We start from the raw sequence: 20,099 nt of genomic DNA on the forward strand, positions 1-20,099 counted from the left end.
CCCTCGTACTTCTCCGTTCTTTGTCTTCTCAGCGATATTTCTCAGTAATTAAAGCGAGTTATTCCACCTGTAACCGCTTCATTTTGCGTATGGGATTTCGTAAAAAGGTTCGTTTGCGGTGCTGTGACCAAAGACGACATCCTTCCATAAGACAGAAAAAGTAATCAATCATGTATTTTCTACTTGGATGCTCCGTTATATCCTGAGTTTCTTTGGAAAATCTTCCTTTGTCGTGTACCCTAATCTGCGATTTGCAATTTGATAAAACAGTGATCACGATCCATCGCCAGACATGCAAATGAGTCCATGATGTCACCTAGCTACATTTACATTCGGAGCGTCCTTTAAGCTACTTTGTTTTGTTTGGATGTTTACTCTTGTGACAAATTAAAACGTCTACGTGAATTCACGCGGTGAATTCCAAATGGTCGATCCTTGAGCACATGACCTCAACCAGCTTAGGGGTCATTATGGAAAAATAGATATGGTGGATCAATCCGACTCATGATGGTTTTGAATTTCCAGCGTGACAGATCCAGCACACTAGATATCTAGCTAGAGAATCAAAATGGACACTTGGTTACAAACTACTGAAAAAACCCACAATAGAAACCCTCATAGAATTTGTATCGGTTTTAATGGAAACCGTAATGGTATTGGTATTTGCTCTATTGGTAATTTGTTGCTTTCTGTTGGTGGCATGTTATGTCCAGTGGATATTGTTCTCAACCAATAATGGTAATGGTTTGTAATGGTATTTTTTAAATGGAAACCATTAGATGCTTTCACCGATATTCTAGAACGTTTCCATGCAGTGTTTTAGTATTTTAAACGCAGACGCTGTTTAATTCATTCACTTTGGGCTAACGTTGTCGAGAGTGACGCCAGCTTCTGTTGGCCCGTAATTCATTCACACTGTAAACAACCACCAGTGATGTAAAATATTTTATTTTTTTCTGTAAATGTTCCTAAATTCAGTTCCTTGAATACCAAACCCTATAATCGCTCTGTGTACTTCAAAAGGCTTCATTTTCCAAAACTGTTGAGACCTACTATACAGCGGAGGAGGGGGAAAAAAACACCACCGGGGAAAAGGTCGACATATTTTACAAGACAAGAAAAATATTCAGGAAACATTTTTTTTTGATACAGCTGTTCAAAATATATACAACTGAGTCTTTCTGGAAAGAAAAATAAAAAAAATTAAAAATAATAAAATCATGCCCTGTACAATTTCGGGGGTAAAACTGGGGTAGCTTGTGTACAAGAGAGAAGAAAGAACGTTTCGAAAATGATTATAAGTGTGAAATGTGAACAGGACGAAATATTACCGGCGTGCGTCAACAACCCCCAATCCACCCCCCCGGTTATAAATTACATCGTGACGTTACGCATCGTCGTCATGGACACGTCAAAAATATCGCCGGGTTCTCTGCGGAGAAGGAAATAGTTTCTGCCACCGCAAAAATTTTCCACAAAACCATCGACACGTGTCTAATTTTTGACAAGTCGATAATTCCGAGCATATGTACAATTAAAAATAATAATAATAAAAATCACGATGACTAAAGCTTATTGGGTTAAAACAGCTTACAAATCATGTCTGATCTGTTTTAGAGTCGTGATGATTTTATTCGCAAGAAAAGTTTATTTCGCAAACCAGATTTATCATGATCTATTTTTTTTTTGGTAACGTTATTTACGTAGGCTAGCTACCGAATGACTTCATGACACATGCGCAAGTATTGAATAACAGCTATAGAATAACATACAATTGTGTGTGTGTGTGTGTGTATATATATATATATATATATACACACACACACACACACACACACACACACACACACACACATATATGAATAAAAATCGAGTTATTTGTTATTTGTGGAATCTTTCACGATGGAAAAAAAAAACTGAGGAAAAAAATATCCTTCACGTCATTACAGCACCACTTGTTAGCTAACTTATTATCACCGTCTATGTTTCCTGGTTGCCTAGCAACGCTTTTCCCATGGCTTTTAAAAACGAGAAAACACCCCCCACCCCCCGAAATTTTATTGTCAGTGCTTCTGTTACTTCATACGTACATGTACAAGTAAGTGACATAAGCGCTACAACATCCTATAAATGTGCAATTCGAGGCTTACGCATGTGTTACAAAGTCCTTATGAAGGTAGCGGTTTGCTGTAATGCCTATAAAATAAAAAAAAAGTGGTCAGAACGAATCACAAAAGTCACTAGGATACCAGACAGAGAAAATACTTAATTGAAATTCCTTTGCAATTCTGTACAGAATAGGCGTTTAAAATAACCTCTGAGACGACGCGCATCCGCATTAAATAATTCTTTTTTGAAAAGAAGGAGGAAAAGAGAAAAACAAAAACAAAACAAAAACAGAGCACATCTAAAACATCGATATGAATAAGGTAGTATTTGGTCGATCGTCATTCCGATATTTTTCATTTATGTACAATTTATTTACAGACGTAACAGAAATCTCTTCATACCGTGAAGTCTCTGCTCTCTTTACTTTTCTTCTTCTTCTTTTTTTTTGTTTTGTTTAAATCTATCACATCATTAAAAACAGGCGCACTCATTCACTCACACGGTAATAAATACAAAAACACAATTTTTTCTTACACACGAAAAAAAAAAAGAGCAAAACAAAACAACCGAGATTAAAACTGACTCATGGAATCAAGTATTTGTCTTTTTTCTTACTCTCTCTCTCTCTCTCCATCTCGTGAGTTTCATCAGTTTTCTTCTTCTTCTTCTTTTTAGTGCAAGTTACTTTTTTGTTTTTTTTTGTTTTCCCTTTTTTTTTTTGGAAGTCCTTACATTCTTCGTTCAGTGATGTTCTACGTTACAGTTAGCGGATAGCTCCGCCCACTTTATTAGTATTATTTTTTTAATCCCCCAACCAATAAGGCATATCCGGTACAGTGATCGCTCTCTCGCGCTCGTCTTTCGTCTCATTCGCTGGTGAAAATTTCCCCTTGACATATACACGCACTCGCTCGCTCACGCACGCACACACACACACGGCACATGCAGGTTAAATCGAAACTCCCCCAGAGAACGATGCAAATGGCTCTAACACAAATGTGTGTTTTCCTCTTGATTTCGCACAAAAAGATCCTCAGTCACCTCGTTGCTGTCGTTTTCTTCGTCGTCGTCTTCTTTTTTCCCCCCCTGCCTTCAGTCTTCAGCGTCTCGGCACCGCTGAGTTTCAGGAACGACCGGGTCCTTATCCTGTTGTTGTTGTGTTTTTTTTGTTTTGTTTTTTTAAAACAACAAAAAATTGTAATCTAGTTCATCCACTTGCGGCAGTTTGCTGCCCCACACAGACACGCCACCTTGCTGTGGTTGTCCACCAAAGCCAGTCTGTAATCGTAGCACAGCTAAAAACACACAAAGTAGTGTTAAAGGAAGTGAAATGTACTGTAAAGGAAGACTGACTGCTTACGACAGAAACGCAGGCATTAAAGCTAGCTTCACTCGCGACAAAGATTCAATACCTCATCTTTCCCCAAGACTAAACTTCGCCTGGGATTGTTCGCGAAAAAAAACGAAAAAGGGTAGAAATCCCTCCGTGCGAGAATTCATTCACAGCTAACGTTACCCAGCGTTAGTGTCCGCGATGAGTAGCTACACGCGCAGTATTTTTACGCAATCGTGTTTACGACATTTTAGCTCGTTTCCACGAATCATTTAAAAAAAAAAAAAAAAAAACAACGTTAAAATTGTAGAGATGTGAAAGAGTTTAGCATAAGTAAACATATCCTGTGGGGGGAGATGATTTTTGTTTGTGCGGTTTTCGTTTTTAACCTTTTGTTAACAAGCAACTGATAAATGCAAGATAGATACGTGGATAAAACTGAACAACTTCCTGCATATATTCAAATATCTGAAGATCTAAGTGTTCTATAATGCGTTCGTAGATCGCAAGCTGCTTACGAGATTTTAAACAGATGGGCATGTCCATAGAGAATCGTTACGAAAAGTCACGATTCCGCCAAATTGGATTATCCTCCAACGATTACAATCATTATATTTATTAAAAGAACGACACATGATACTGTTCATCTCGTCACCGTTACATTTAACACGTCGCGGAATGTCCATGAACGTACGTGAAACAGTCGTTCCCTAAACAGCATCTCTCTGTTTCTTTCTTTAAATTTTTTTTAATGCACAAAATGACTACCACTTTCTCCTGAAGACTGACGGGGGGAGGGGTATTTTTAAATAACAAAACAAGCCCCAGTGAACGAGCTGTTACTATGGAAACGATAACGTATTAGAATGAGCGCATTTGATTTAATCCTAAAATGAAACCTGCGCTGCTGTCAAGAGCTGCTGTTATAGAAAATATATATAAGGATTTGTAGTAGTAGTAGTAGTATTGTGTGTGTGTTGGGCGTGTTACCTCTTCTCCTTTCTCGATCCTGCGGTTGGCGCTGATGATTATTTTGTAGCCTCGCTCGAAGGTCACGACCTCTGCCACGCAGTTTGGCGAGCAGGAATGATTGATGTACCTACACACACACACACACACACACACACACTTTATACTGAGTTCATATTAAAATGATAAAATTATCTTGAAATGTCTGCCGTAACAATATTGTGTCTTCAGTATTGCGGTATATCATGCGACTAATTATCAGGACGTCTTCAACAACAACAGGAACAGCAATTCATATAAAATGTATGTAAAACATCTTATAAGAATAAATACATCTAATATACGTACACATAACAGGTAGCAACCAATGAGTACTAGTTACAGATTTATTTACATCCTTTATTTATTTGTTTATTTTTACCTTGCAGGGCTTCCAGAGCACGTAGCATCGATCACACAGTCGCCATCGATGCGGAACATGAATGCCACTCGGTTCTGAGAGACAAAAATAAAATAAAATCTGACTCATTTAGCTATACGTAAGAAACAAAACACTGCATCAGAGAAAACTAATCAACACCTTCTGACCAATCAGGATCCAGAATTTTCTGACTTTACCGAACATTCCCCCGCCCCCCTGCCCTTTTTCCACCCAAAAAAAAAACGTAAATAAAAAGATCGAATTCATTTCATATTAAAACGGGTTCTATAATTTATATTTTTATACAGAATACACACCTTGGCCTTGTAGTGCAGCCCCTTCCTCATGGCCACTTCGTTACGGAGGATGTTTCCGAGATACTCTATCACCATCGTCTGCTTCTCGATGTCCCGAGCAGCGAAGAGTCCCAGGCCCTGTACGCACACACACGCACACTTAATTCATTGTTCTGCAGCTTCACGTTTTTTTTTTTTATGTATGAAAAAAGCAGATGTTGACCTGGATGCACGAGTGGGCGAGGTAAACATTGCTCTTCCACTCGCTGCTCAGTCGCCGGTACTGAGATGACTTGGAGTGAACAAAGTGTTTACAGTGGGACGAGCCGGCCTCCGGAGGAGCAGAGTTCTGGATCGCTAAAGACGTCCGGTTCCATGAGGATAAGATCTCTAACCTGGGTGATGGACGAAGTTTAAATTTTTATTATTATTATTATTTGTAAATAAGAAGCTCAAACCACATTTTCAGATGTTGACACTGACCTTTGACCCTGCGGGTAGCTCCTGAGCTCGGATCGGGCACTGCCTGAGGGGTTGATGGATAAGGGAAGCTCCAGCATCGGGTTGCGCCCGTAACGGAAGCGGTACCTCGAACAAGCCTGCACACCCGGCAGCTAACACCAAAAAAATCACAACACAACACAAAAAGAAGCAACGTGAGACGGGAATGAATCACCAACCTTAGAGAGATAACTCCCTCCGAGTCAAATTTCGTTTGTAAATATCCGTCAAACTGATTTTATTCCATATTATATATATATACATATATATGTGTGTGTGTGTATGTGTGTATATATATATATATATATACACATACACACACACATACACACACACACACACAATATATATATATGTATGTGTGTGTGTCTGTGTGTATATATATATATATATATATATATATATATATATATATATATATATATATATATATATATATATATATATATATATGATCATATGCATGCAGGTTAATTGAAAAGCCATGTATGGAATTAGAGGATTATTATCTTTAGTTAGTGTTATTACTCACCGATTCGGCGATGCGCGTGACTGCAGACACGGTGAGACCGAACAGGTCTTCTCCTTTCAGGTAGATCGGGAAAAGACGTAGCATTCCAGTTTCTGCCCTTCGTTCTGCTACAGAGCCCAGGACTTTATCCCACACTCCTACACACACACACGGAGATGTTAAAGTACTAGACAGTACAAACTGCACATATACTCATATTAAAGTCCATCTGTGAAATTTTAAACCAGCTAAAACCTTCATCCTTATTAACAATGCCTATGAATACGAACATGCAAATTGGTAACATGTCCCCCCCCAAGCCGTCCTTAACAGCTAGTTACTAGTAACTCGTTAACACAGGTCGACGCAACCGGGGTTTCACCACGTCTTGCATTTTTATCCGTCACTCATTGTTTACCGGTTAGCTAACCCTACATCAAGTGTCACCATGACAACTATGTTAGCTAGCGAGTTATTGTAGCACACAGGATTAGTGGATATAAGCTTCTCGTCATCATCCTGCGATAATTTGCATACATCAAGCATGGTTTAAGGGTGTGGAGACTATTGCATAGCCACATCGCCAACCCACCCCCCCAGCCCCCGGCCCCAAATTCAGTTTCATAATATATATATCTATGTACATATGCGCAATCTGCACACCTTTAGCCGTGGTGTCGGTGAGCAGCAGGTCTTCGTAGCCCTTCTCCAGGACTCGGATGCAGAACTCCGGCCGCCCTTGGCGCTCCTCAACGGTGCACACGTAGCGGCAACGGCGGTGCCCGTGCCTCATGCTCCAGTACAGACGGCTAGCCTCATATCCGGGCGGGAAAATGGTGTTGGACGAGTGGAAGTGGGGCATCAGGGCAGGTGGAAGCTGCCCCATGGTGTGAAAGAGCAAGCTGCCCACACGAAATGTGTGTCCAAGCTCCGGACGCTGAACAGCAGCCGCCAGCTGCCGCAGTTCGTCGCGTTGGACGTAGACGCGACGGAAAACAGAAAAACAGCGCAACTGCTGGTCCTCCAGGTGCAGAAGGGCACCGGAACCAGAGATCCGGGGCCGATGCTGGTGGCACAACATGGTTTTGTCCTTAAAAAAGGTGCATCCGGCCTGCAAAGCGCATGTGAAGTGGTAGACGTTGAGGCATCGGAGTCGGTGGCAACCGCTGGTGGCGCCCAGGCGCTGGCAGAAGGCGCAGGAGACAGTTCGACCCCGCTGACGCGCCTGCTCCACGTTGATCAGGGCACCTGCCTGGGTTTCGTACACCTCCGAGGACCAGAGGGCGCAGTTCAGATGAACCCAAGTGTCCAGGTCCAGGTTGAGGAGGCGAGCAGCACCGTCCGTCACCCCGTCACCCTCCTGATGGCAGAAGCAACAGCGGCGCTGGTCTCGGAGAGATGGGCAAGGACGCAGAGACGAGTTCAGCTGAAGCAGGAGATCCTCCACTGCCTTCTCAGGCGCCGGAGATCCGGTTTTCGGCACCATGATCTGCATCGTCCACTTGCGCCAACGCAGGCCTTTCCAGCGTTTCCCAAGGTGCCAGGGTTTCTCGTCCGACTGGTTCTGCGAACAAGGCTTGAGCTTTACAGTTAATTTGAGGTTCTGCCCTTCGGGAACACTCGGCTCCACCTTGGGCTGCATTTTTAGAGGCTCCAGCGGAGCAAGCATGACACGGAGTCCAGGTCGAGTGGGGGAAGGGGGCAAAGTCTTGGGCTGAAGCTGGGCCAAACAGTGGACATCTAAAGAGGACATGTTGTTGTTGTACTGGTGCTGTGCTTTGGATGGACTTCCTTTCACAGACAGGTCTGAAAGCAGGGCCACAGATGCCTGGAGACACAATATTTAGCCTTAACTTTCAGACGCCTGTCATCATAACTGTGAATCCCTTCAGTGTGATCATATGATTTTCTACAATGTGATATTTATTAATCGTCTTGGAACACAGGTACGGAACAAACCTTGGTGTCACTGCTGACTTTGGACTGTGAAGAGGAGTAAAGTATGAGACAGCTGTGGCTGCAGAACACCAGATCTCCGTCAGAGCTTGGCTGAGAGTCCTGTAGCGCAAACAGAGTGAAGAAATTTACAACAGACGTCATTTGGTAAAGGTAAAGACACCAATAGTCATACCAAATATTTTTCTGAGAATCGAATACTGATAACTCATCAGGAGTTTAATGTAATTCCCCGTAGCACCGCATTTCACTTTCATCGGCGTGGTGCAGCCGTGCCACACTGAAATGCAATCCGTGTCCACTAACAGCCATGCTGACGCTGTCATTTAGGAGTTCAAATGTTCTTAAATGTTCTTACCTGTGCTTTGTTTTGATGATCTTTGGGTTTCCTCACGCCGCCCCCAAGAATGACCACTTTACAATGGCGGCACCACTGCGGCTTCGGACCTGGGCTGCCCGAGCCGTCCCGATACTGCTCTCTGCCTCTCATGGGACCTGTAAGCAAGCAACAATTAAATAATTTTCTCAGATCATGTAACTGACAGACTGCTGTCCCATCCCCCTCCCTCCACTGATTCTAGTAAAAAGGCTTCGAGAGTGACTCGAGAGCATCATTGGCTTTCTCAGTTTGGGGGAAAATTTTTTTTTCATTTATTATGCAAATCTCGTCAGTCAAACACAATCAGAACTCACTTTTATCCAGGTGCCGGTTCTGCTGATGTTGAGCGCCTGTTTGCAAGTTCATCCGTTCTGCACCGTGAGCCTGCGCTGGACGCGGCTCAAGGCCTTGCGCCAAGGCCTTATGGGTACCCAGACTGCTGTGCGGCCACGGTCCACCGCTCACTTCGTAACTGCTGGGGATCTTCACCCGAATGAGGTCGGCGATGGCGGCTACCACGTCGGTGATGTTCTAAAACAGCGAAAGAATTCACTCAAACACATGAACAGCCTGCTCCCACCAAATCCTCCCTTTTCTAATCTCGGTGCATCCTCACCTCGGCGGCGGCGGGCTTGAGCATGATGGCTATGGAGACGAGGCCTGGGCCGTTCTGCGGCGTTCCGAACGGAGAGCCGAAGAACATGGACGAGGGCTCGGTTTTAATCTCCCTCAGCTTAGTCTCGGAGCCTAAAGAGATGAGGTGGGGAAAAAATAGTGTGAATTTTTATTATTTTATTTTTATAAAGCTTCTGTTATGTTTATGTTAAACGTAAAAAAGTGAGACCTTTCCCTCTGGATTTCGGGAACATGGGCATGACTGGAGAGACTGATGGAGATGGAGGCTCTTGTTTGACCAGAGACAAATCCGGGTAGCGGCTGATCTCCATGCCGACCACGCTCTCTGGAGACGAGGAAGGAACAAAACTGTCCGGTGTGTCCCTGTCCTCGCAGTGTTCCTGTCCCCTGCACGGAAATTTTTGTTTTTTAAAAAAGGACCAGAAAAAAAAACGTCTATGAAGGTTTTCATTCGGTGAAAAGCCGGTCTTAAACCATTTTTTCCACTTGTCTGATGGTCCTTTCCCAATGACACAGCTGGTGCCAAACCTGGACCAGTTTCACACCTCTACAGCTGACCATTTCACCAAAAAAGTTACCAGTTTGGAACGGAGAACTGGTAACGACTAGGGAACGGCACCATGACAACAATTTGAGCAAGTAGCAACTCAGACTAGACACAATGTGACCAACTGGAATACCAGAATTCCAACAAACTTGACCACGTGACCAGACAGACAACTGAAAAGACATTTAAAAAAAAAAAAAAGTATTACAATAAGATGTACCTCAGCTCTTCCTGGTTGTTGTGAGGGGGCGTGGGTAACGAAGCAGGTACGTCCACCGTTTTGGGGCCGTGAGTGAGAGCTCTGGCAAAGAGCTCCTCCTCAGTCTTAAAAGGTACATGCAGTGGTCTTGAAGGCAGCCCTTTGGTCACTATGTAGGTGACAGGAAAAATATTTTATCCACACATGCTAAAAATCGGTGCATACACATTCCTAAAGAAGCATGGCCTGAAAATCTGTAATCCGTTTTAGACTTTCAGCGCCGAGCCTCACCATCATGGCCCCCCACAACGGCTGCTTTACCCGCCAGTTCCTCTGTTGTGGCAAAGCCGTTGAGCAACTTCTGGCGCACCACGGGCGGAGGTGTAGGAGGAAGAGATGCCGGAGGGGTCGGAGGGTTACTCAGGTTGTTCTGCTGTTGGAAGACAGAACAGAAAACCCCGCACAATGAGCCGGGCTCAATTAAATCTAATATGTTATTAATTAATTAATTAATTTTTTTTAAAAAACAAAAAAAAAAAACGGTGGTTCCGATCATAACGTACTTTGTAAATGAGCTGGGAGTAATAATCCGACATTCCATCCAACGAGGCGCTTCCGAAAGCACCGGAAAGACGGCTTTCTCCGTCTAGCTGCCCGCTGCCATAGGGCACGAAATGGGCAAAATTTACACCGACCAGGGGCTCCATCAGAGGCAATAGAGAGAGCTGCTGCTGCTGCTGGCAGATGGAGACAGACAGAGAGAGAGAGAGAGAGAGAGAAAGGGGGGAGGAAAGAAGAGCTGTGAGTGTGAGAAATTAGAAACAGATTAGGAGCCTAGAGAGATGGGCTCTCGAGGTTATATGACAGTTTAATTAACGCAGAGCCTTGATATCGGTCTTGATATCTACTGATGTGAAATTGTAAATTTTTCATGCAGAGTTTTATCAGAATGCAGATGAAATAAAGACTGGTGTAACTCTGCTGACTCGACAATGATCTGATTGGTCAGGAGGTTAAAAAAAAACAAAAAAACAACAAAAAAAACCCCAATGGACAAGTTCACCACTGTGACAAAAACATGACTGCACTCGTTTATATAAAGTGGTAACAACTTACGTCGCATTTACTTCCCAACACACCGGATTGATTTCTTGAAGCCTATTAAGAGTTGGAGGTGGGTATTTTGAGGATGGGGAAAACCTTGAACCTGGGACTCCAAGACTAGACATTGTAATCTACAATACAGCTAGAGTAGGTATGTATGAGAGATTCTCTCGATCTTACCTGTTTCAGATTAGTCATTAATGGATCAGTGGAGGGATACACGGCTTGTCTCTCATCCTCCTCCTTCTTCCTCTTTTTGGAGCGAGGGCCCGGACGCTCTCCACTCTTCAGTGCACGCTTGGTCCTTTGCTTTTTCTTGTCCTCGGACATCAAGGGGCTACTGAAGTCAGGGTTAAATGAGAGCTGGCTGTCTGAGAAGGTCTGTATGAAAGACAAATGAAGAATGTGTAAACTCAAGAGACGGATGGAGAAAAATACACTTATGAGGAAAAAAAAAAGAAAAAAAAAAAAGGCAGATCTTTACCCCACTGCTGTCTATGGAGCTCTGTCTGAGAAGAGCCTTGCTGTCCATTGAAGTTTCCTCCTCTGATCTCATGCTGTCCTCAGACTTCTGGTGAGGTAAATGGGGCGAAGGTGTCTTCTTGTTTTTCAGGAGATGTTTCAGGAGCTCGTTCCCACCTTCTCCTTTTGAGCTACCTGCTGGACTCTGCCCTGTGGGATGTGGCGACATGCCTTCCTTGTCCCCTTCCACTTTTACGACGCCCATACCCACACTCATGTCGGTGCCTTTTGGACCATGGCAGTCGCTGGCTTCGATCCTTTCCAATTTGATGTTCGTGAGAATCTTGTCCTGTATGTCCTGCTGACCCGCCTTCATCTCGGACGCTCCGCAATAGCTACCTTCGGAAAGCTGTCGCTCCAGCTCCGTGTGGTGCTGGCTACTCTGAGAGCCTGGGGTGGAGGAGCCAGGCTGGGAGGTCTCGCACAGTTCCTGATCTCCGAAGAGCAAAGGATTCCTGGTGGGTGTGGACGATGTATCTGATACACAGGGCGTCAACGGGGCAGTTAGGTCAGAGTGCGGTGTAGATGGCGCCCTTAAAGGCTCGGAGTCCTCGTCGTTCTTTTTCTTGCGGTTCCGTTTCTTCTTCGTCTTTTCATCTGGGATAATGTTGGAATAAAGCTGAATCAGGGATGGGCCAGATCCTGGAAAGTTTGGTGGAAGAGGAGTAGTTGATTCTACGCCAAAAGAATGACCCTGACCTGGATTCTGTTGTACCACGTTTGGTCCAGGGAATCTTGTCGGTCTGGGTTGCCCCGGAACAAAATGAGAGCCGTGTGGTACTTGGTTGTCTGGCCCAAAACCTGGTCTTACTTCCTGAGGGAAGGGGCCATTTCCCATCATGGGTCCAGAAGACGGGGCTCCGATTCCAGGCTGCATCCCTGGTTGCTGGGGAAATCCTGGCCCTTGCATTTGCTGCTGAGGTCTATGTTGCTGCATGAACTCCTGAGGCAAGTTCTGATTATAGAAGGACATCTGGCTGAGGAGGCCTTGCTGCTGCTCAATTTCCATGCGCTGTTTCATGCGCTGTCTCTCCACCTCCTTCATCAGCTGCACCCTCTGCCTCTCCTGTTGCTCCCGAAGCCTCTCCTTTCGCTCTCGTTCCTGGAAACCTTCACTGAACGGATTGGTGTCGTCGAAATTCACATGAGGAGACTCGCCGGCGACTTGCCCCTGACCAGGCCTGGCTAAGGTTTGCTGAGGAGCAGGGCCTTGCATCATCTGAGGAGGCATTACACCCGGCATCTGAGGTCCAATTGGGCCTGGAGCTCCAGGACGCCAGCCAGGCATGTTGGGAATATTTGCTTGGTTTGGATGCATCTGCATGGGCATGGCTGGACCCATAACAGGTTGGTTCACAGGGCCGGTCGGCATCATGCCTGGATGACCTTGCATTGGCAACATGCCAGGCATCACCTGAGGCTGCTGTTTGACCCGGTACTCTTCTATCAGCTCCGCGTGCTCTTTCTGTTGTTTCCGAATCTGACGTATAGAAAATAAGACACCGGTTGCAGAACAAACCGTACACGATTTCCTACGGTACTGCAGATTTAAAAATAAACAAGTATCTACATCACCTGTTCGAGCTGTTTCTGCACCACACCCTGCTGCTCCGTGACGTGTTTCAGTTGCTCTGCGTCCTCCTCAGGAAACTCCCGTCCTGCTTTCTTAGCCGTCCTCTGCTTAGCTGACAAGGCCTTCTTTGACTTCCTGTGAGCCCCGATCTGCTCCTCAAGAAACCTCTGCTGCATCTGGAGAAGCTTCTGGGTCTCCCGAAGCCAGTCTTCGTACTGTATTTTCTGGGCTTCATCTAAGAAAGGAAGTGCAAAAATAAAAAATCAAGCTGAATAAAATCTGATTACACATGCAGTCATTGGCGGTGCATCACATTTTGAAAAATAACCCAAAACACTTACTGGTGAATCCTTGACCAAAACTTGGAGGACTGGGTCTTGTCATGTATGGAGCCAGTTTGCCGTCCTGAATAAAGGGAGTCATCGAAAATCATCAAAAGTTTAGAAACACTCACTTGGTATTTAAACCCTGATGGACTAAATCGAAAAGGTAGACCTGACTGTTTCAGTACTGACGGGAAAGCAGTCGCTTTTCTCCAAATTTAACTCATAACCTGAAACAGAACTGAAGGTTTCCAGAACACCCAAAACGGCAGGCATAGACGCAACAGGATCGGTTACATACCATAACAAATCATCAGCGTATAGCGACAATTTGCATTCGACACCGTATCGGACTATTCTTTTAAATAAGTGGGAAGATCTTAATATGGCACGTAGAGGCTCGACAGTGGCAGCAAAGAGCGGAAGTGATAAGGGACAGCCTTGGCGACGCCCTCGTCCAAGAGCAGAATATTCGGGAATGAATATTGTTTGTATGAACACTGGCTTTAGGGGATGAGTAAAGGAGGCGAATCCCAGACATAAATTTAGCCCTGAATCCGAATTTCCTCAAAACTGTAAACAAGTCACTCAACCCCATCGAATGCTTTTCCGGCATCTAAAGAAGTTACAATCCAATAACCCTTCTTAGAAAATTCAACTGGAAACCTGTCTGGGCCAGGGGCTTTGGAAATTCAGATTTATAAAGAGAAGAGTAAAATTATTTAAAATTAGCATTAATTTCCATGTGATCTGTATCAGATGGGAAGCATCCTGTTGCCGTAGCTGATGTGTCAGTAAACACCCTGTTCGTAGTATGACCCGCGAGTACGTAGTAACAAGAGCTCTGCCTCTTTTCATCGAAATAAGATCGGATTCTGCTCGTAAGTCAGGACGTTTAAGTAGTTTAAGTAGTTTTGGAGAAGGATTCAGTTGCGTATCTTCGATCGAGGGGCGCAGATGTGAGTTCGTTAAGCCTAGCAGCGTGCCTTTTATTAGCGAGAGAAATAATCAGCCCTCTGAGACAGGACTTAAGTGAAATCTCCGCTAATTCATTTCTGGACAATTTAGGAACACAAGTGTGAAAACAAACACCATACCTGTGCCATCGCCTGCTGGGGAGGAACACATCCGTCTGGATCCTGCGGCCCCTGAGCTGTTTGAGCGCCTGCTGGAAATCTGAAAGAAGATCGGACAAGTGTAAAGAACGCAAACACCGAAGTACATGGAAGGATATTTTAATAAACACCAATCGATGAGAAAATACTTACTTGTTCATGACCATCTGTGACATTCCCATATTGTTTTGAACCATTACTTTGTTGATTCCCTTCAAGGCCACCATCTTTGCTTTCATGATCGGATCGGTAATGGCGTCAAAATCTAAAAACAAAATAAACCTATAATTTGAGATGAACAGATTCCAACAGTGCACTGTGTATGGTAACTAAGCTTGTGAGATATTGATTATTTAGTAAGCCCAGCACTAAGTCTTTAGGTGATTCGTAGCATTAGTATCTTTTGTGATAAATTCCACTACAACGCTTACCTATATTAGGGAAGAATGTGTCGTTGGACCGCTGTCTGATCATAGCCTGCATCTGCTTCTGCTGTTGCTGTTCCTGCCTCTCCTGATCCAGAAGATCTTGCAGCAAGAGTGGCTGCTCCTCTAGTAGCAGTGGTCGATTCTGCTGGGACAACATGGCTTGTTGGGCCTGAGGAAGAATGCCAGGTTGTTCTACCGAAAGCAGAGCATCCTTCTGGTCCACTCCAAACACGGAACCTGAGGGTTGATCCTGCATGGAACCCGAATGGACGTCTAATGGACCCTCGGTTTGAGCAGAAACCATTGATTGGTCTATGAGGCCAGAATTCATTCCTTGTACGGATATGGCTCCTTGATCCAGCAGAGTCGAATTAAGTGCCTGTTGTAGGCTAGGTTCCTGAAGAGTCACTTGCTGACCACAGTTCTCTTGTTTATGTGGTTTATTATCTGGAGGCACGGTGACAAGTAAGCTAGATAGCACTGGAGTGGAATCAGGGTGAACACCAGGTTTTGGACCGGCATCCGTGCTACCTCTGAAGTCTTCCTGATTAACAACTGGAGTGTTTGTTATTTGATTTTTGCAAGAATTCTCTTGTGAACCACCACTGACCTCAGTTTTGATATCTTTTTCTGCTTTCAAAGAAACCTGATTATCAACCTCTTTGATGTTATCTAACGACTGCTCGGGTTTGTCCTCAGCTTTTCCTTCTGCAGATGTGGAATCAGAAGATAAGGATCCATCATTTGGACTGTCAGGCTTTTTCTCATCTTGCTCCTTTTGGAGGTCAGCGCTGTCGCTGTGATCATCAATGGGATCATTGAGATCCAAATCCTCGCTAAGGTCTAGGTCTGCATCAGTGTACGCAATTATATCAAATTTCCCAGATGTCAAGAAGATGTCTTCTAAGTGCAGGTCATTAGCTTCCAGATCCAGATCTTTTCCATCATCTGCATCAAGATTTAGGTTCTCTAAATCTGTATCTACTAGGTCCTTCACCTCCACATCTTCAAGGTCCTTCACAGCTGATTCATCCGCATCAATTTTCTCCTCAGATCCTTCATTTATGGGTAAATCAACCTCACTTGATGGTTCGGAAGACGATGCAGGAAAATTTGATGGGACGGTTCCACTAAAAGTCTCGTTTGAAGCAGGTTGGCTCATTGACCTCATGAGTGGAATTTGCCCGGTTCTTATCGGAACACTGGACTGATGCAAGTTGTCCATACTAATTGTCTCATGCATGTCTGCACCTACTCCCTGAGTTTGACTCATACTAGAATCCACAGATTTAGGACCCTGATTGTTCGAATAGCCCATGTCTTGTCCACTCATGAAACCTGGAGGTCGCTGAAATTGTGAGGGTGATTCCATTCGGTTTCCCTGCATAACAGGAGGTCCAAAGGGAAGCCGGAGCCTGCTCTCAGGAGGTCTGTGCCTGAGTTCTATAAAAGGTTGTCCCATGATATTGTGTTGCTGCATATGCATGCCTTGAGGTGGTAAAGGCTGAAGTCCCATTGAGTTGCCTCCTAAGGACTTCCCCAGATCTATAGACATGGACCTTCTCATTTGCGGATGACCTTCCATCATTGAATCTTGCATTTGATTCATGGGAGGTCTTAAAACTGGCCCTTGAACACCAGAGGGAAAGCCCAACCTACAATTGGTGACATTTTTTTTTAATAATTATTATAATTTCCATCACTCTCTGTTTTATATAGTATGTTATGTTAAAATTCCCTTATACTCACCTGGGTCCTGTTTGCCTGAGGTTATTTGTATCTCCAGGAAACTGGGGTCTTGGAAATTGCCCATCAGGAAAAGAGCCTCGCTGATCTCCTGGGTACGGTCCATGGAATCTCTGAGGGCCCCTCACAGCTCCTGGACCAGGATATGGTGGAGGTGGTCGGTTGAATATGTCATTTTGCTGACCTCGTGCGTCTTGACTCCAGTGTTGAGGTGTTCCTGGAGTTATGGGCACCGGCTGCTCCTGTGGGCTCTTTTCTTGACGAATGGCACTTTTTTGCTGCTGCTGCCTGAGAAGCAGCTCTCGAATACGCTGACGCTATAACCAAAACAGTGCAGAAATTAACATATTCTGTAAACAAAAATGACTAAAATACCAAGACACCAAGTAAATGGGGAAAATATCGAGAAATATCTTCAGTGTCCTTTCATTACGTTATAGCTGTGTTATATCACGTTTGTGCTAATTACACCAAGAAAAGTCAGCTAACCCATTTAAAATTCTTCAAATGTGATATTTGGCATACTGTACCTGTCTCAGCCTCTCCTCAGCTTCTGCAAGTGGAACAGTTTGAACATCTGTGTTCAGTTGTCCCATTGCTACAGTGCTATGTCCCAACCCTTGTTGCTCCCTGTTTTCTGCAAACTGAGGGTGAGGATTGATGGGTGCCTGTTCAAATGGGTCATGAACTGGAGTCTGGCTTGGCTGACTAGACGGAGACTGAGACATACTGTTTTCATCTGAAAGACCGGGGTGTCGTGGAGTCTGAGACCCTGGAACTGCTGGACTGGCAAACGTATCCTGCATCAAGACCTGAGGTGGTGAAAACGCATCCTGAGTGGACATGGGTCCTGGTCGTATACCCTGTGCTGCACCTCCAGGATGAGGTGTCCTAGGGCCTTGCGCAAACGGATCATGGAGTAAAGACTGAGTGACTCCTACTGGCTGAGCATGAGGGTCAGGTCCTATTGGTCGAGCCATTGCAGGGGGATGATTAAATGGGTCTTGATTCCTTTGGTAATTTTGGGGTCTGGGGAATCTTTCTGGTACCCCTGGGTGTGGTGTCCCAGGTGGCTGTGCATAAGGATCCAACGACATGGGTGACTGCATGCGATTCTGTGTTTGCTGGGAAGGCTGATTCATCATGACAGGATGAGATGCAGCAGACTGGCGAGAGTAAGGTTCGGGGTCATGTGGTCTAGGAGTTCCTGGCATTCGAGCATATGGATTAGAATATGGAGACTGGGCAAAAGGATCACAATGAGAGAAATCTGGTCTAGAGGTCGAGAGGGTACGTGCATACGGAATTCCAGTGGACTGATGTGCCATTGGCCCAGGCTGTGTAAAAGGGTGAGGCTGAGGTTGCCGAGTAACTCTTGCTTGATTCTCAAAGCCTTCGTTCATCACAGGATGTGGAGTAAGTGGAGGATGTGTGTATGGGTCATTCTGCTGACCCTGCGCAAAAACGTCTGCAGGACGAAGGGGTATCATTGGTCTTTCAAAGGGATCCCCGCTTGGTCTTCTTGAGTGCATGGCTGCGTTTGAGTCCTGAGGCTGAGGTGGTGGCATGGGGGTTTTGAAGGGCTGGACAGACCCAGATTCATTACTTCCTGGAATGGGAGCAAGTAGAGGGCGGGCATAGGGATCTGAAAGTATCAACTTGCCAGGAGGCATTCGTGGATATGCTTCCTTTCTCACTGCTCCCCTGGAGAATGGATCGTGTCCCGGAGAACCGATTATGTGTCTCCCTTCAACGGGCTGACCCACCCGGGGAGGGCACATAGGCTTGAGAAAGGGGTCTGTTGGACCTGCAGGCCTTGGCGTGTCTGGAGGCTTAGCGTATGGATCAACATTAAGGGCTGTTGGTGAACCGATAGATTCATGACCTGAAGAAGGTTTCCCACGCTCCTCACAGAGACTCCTTGGCGATTTCCCAGATTCAGAGTTCCGACGGACGGCAGCCGGGCCACCCGGTGGTGGTCTCGGTGTGCCCACCATTTTGGCATAAGGATCCCAGGGTGATGATGGCCTAGAACCAGAAGAGCCTGGTGAGAACATCTGAGGGGACTGTGGCTGAGATCCTGAAGACAAGGGTGGAGGCTGCGGACGTAAAAAGACGTCATCTGGGGAACCCGCCGTGGTAGTTCCTGGGATTTGTGGTTTAGAGAACCCATTCTTGGAGGTGGCCTGCATAGGAGACATTTCCCCGTTGCTGGACTGTGATGAAGCTGGACTCTGGAGGCTGCCAGAGCCGTCTAGGTCGGCTTGACCTCCTTTGAGGTGCTGCTGTTGCTGTTGTTGAAGCTGCTCGTTCTTCACCTGCTCGAGTTTTTGCGTAGCTTCGATCTTGGCTTGTTGCTTACTTTTCTGTCTCATTTGCTGCAATAAAACAAAACATTTCCTAAATACAGGCAAAATAATTTGTGAACTCAGACTACTAAAAATGGATGCTCTGGAAATCATTGCAACTATGGACGAAAGACCTAACTTTCTAGTCATTTTCCTGTTTTACATTATTTTATTAAATATTCCATCACGTTTATTTAGCTCTTAGCAATCGGAATCACATATGTAATTAACTTTCTTCCTCTTCCCTCTCTTAGAGCTGTCTAAATTATAGTTCTCGTGACAAATCTACCAAAACAAGCAAATACGATTCATTGAAGCTTAGCATGAAGGCTACTAAAGTGAGTATTTCCAACGAAACAGCGCAACACTTTCTGTAATTATGTACCGTTTCAGCCTATCCACAGTATATCGATCCTACCTCATATTATTTGTGCGGAAGAGAAATTATAAACGGTCCTCTCGTCATAAAAAAGTGCACTTAATTGGTAGAAAACGGAAGCACGGCCGCATGGCAATACAATTAACTGAAACCTTTACAGCAAAGCGAGTTTCCATGACTGTTAATCTACAACAGCTGTAGAAAGCAATCAACCACACAGTACGTTTTTTTTTTCCCCCCACTTGCTGCTGTTCAACAGATTGGGTTTGATGAGAAGATAATAAGAACATAATGGTAATGGAGTGATAAAAAAAATAAACAAGCTTTAAGTGAAATGGATTTTCCAGACTTCATACCCGTCTCTGGACTGATCAAGCAGAAACAAAAATGACTCTCTACGCTTAATGAACAAGACAGATTAGGAAGCAAGAACTTGTCTGTAAGTATCAATAAAGGAACTGTTGAACTGATATATTTCAGTACTCGTTTTAAATTTAACATCTTAATATTCAATAACGAGTGAAAGACAGTCAGAAATCTAACATTTTGTTAAACTGGCTGTTTCCAAAAAATACTTAAACATGGGAGGGAAAAGAACAAGTCACATTCTTTAGAGTTCATTGAAGTTCCACTGGATCGTTAAGAGTGCGTTCACACTCAGAAAAAAGGGCTGGTCGGAGTGATTTCTAGTGCCAATTTTGTGC

The 20,099-nt window shown here is 44.6% G+C and overlaps 1 protein-coding gene across 7 annotated transcripts in view; it reads right to left on the reverse strand.

Moving 5' to 3' along the window:
• Positions 1-932: 932 nt before the first annotated feature.
• Positions 933-20,099, reverse strand: part of kmt2cb (lysine (K)-specific methyltransferase 2Cb) — a 66,628-nt gene continuing 47,461 nt past the window's right edge. For 4 of the 7 annotated variants that reach the window (XM_053628554.1, XM_053628555.1, XM_053628553.1 and 1 more), the window contains 25 exons: positions 17,199-19,046; positions 16,672-16,985; positions 14,926-16,577; positions 14,648-14,759; positions 14,477-14,555; positions 13,398-13,461; positions 13,059-13,291; positions 11,446-12,963; positions 11,142-11,342; positions 10,421-10,594; positions 10,149-10,290; positions 9,879-10,026; positions 9,320-9,498; positions 9,092-9,222; positions 8,790-9,006; positions 8,455-8,591; positions 8,100-8,198; positions 6,804-7,968; positions 6,162-6,298; positions 5,612-5,742; positions 5,352-5,523; positions 5,150-5,266; positions 4,833-4,906; positions 4,433-4,541; positions 933-3,404 (listed from right to left, as the gene is read on the reverse strand). In XM_053628554.1, coding sequence (XP_053484529.1) covers positions 3,312-3,404; positions 4,433-4,541; positions 4,833-4,906; positions 5,150-5,266; positions 5,352-5,523; positions 5,612-5,742; positions 6,162-6,298; positions 6,804-7,968; positions 8,100-8,198; positions 8,455-8,591; positions 8,790-9,006; positions 9,092-9,222; positions 9,320-9,498; positions 9,879-10,026; positions 10,149-10,290; positions 10,421-10,594; positions 11,142-11,342; positions 11,446-12,963; positions 13,059-13,291; positions 13,398-13,461; positions 14,477-14,555; positions 14,648-14,759; positions 14,926-16,577; positions 16,672-16,985; positions 17,199-19,046 — 9,246 coding nt within the window. In that variant the 3' untranslated portion in view covers positions 933-3,311. The remainder of the gene's footprint in view (positions 3,405-4,432; positions 4,542-4,832; positions 4,907-5,149; positions 5,267-5,351; positions 5,524-5,611; positions 5,743-6,161; positions 6,299-6,803; positions 7,969-8,099; positions 8,199-8,454; positions 8,592-8,789; positions 9,007-9,091; positions 9,223-9,319; positions 9,499-9,878; positions 10,027-10,148; positions 10,291-10,420; positions 10,595-11,141; positions 11,343-11,445; positions 12,964-13,058; positions 13,292-13,397; positions 13,462-14,476; positions 14,556-14,647; positions 14,760-14,925; positions 16,578-16,671; positions 16,986-17,198; positions 19,047-20,099) is intronic. The other 3 variants (XM_053628551.1, XM_053628552.1, XM_053628550.1) reach the window with 3 other exon arrangements.

This window comes from Ictalurus furcatus, chromosome 7, assembly GCF_023375685.1.
Source record: "Ictalurus furcatus strain D&B chromosome 7, Billie_1.0, whole genome shotgun sequence".
In the NCBI taxonomy this organism is placed as follows: domain Eukaryota; kingdom Metazoa; phylum Chordata; class Actinopteri; order Siluriformes; family Ictaluridae; genus Ictalurus; species Ictalurus furcatus.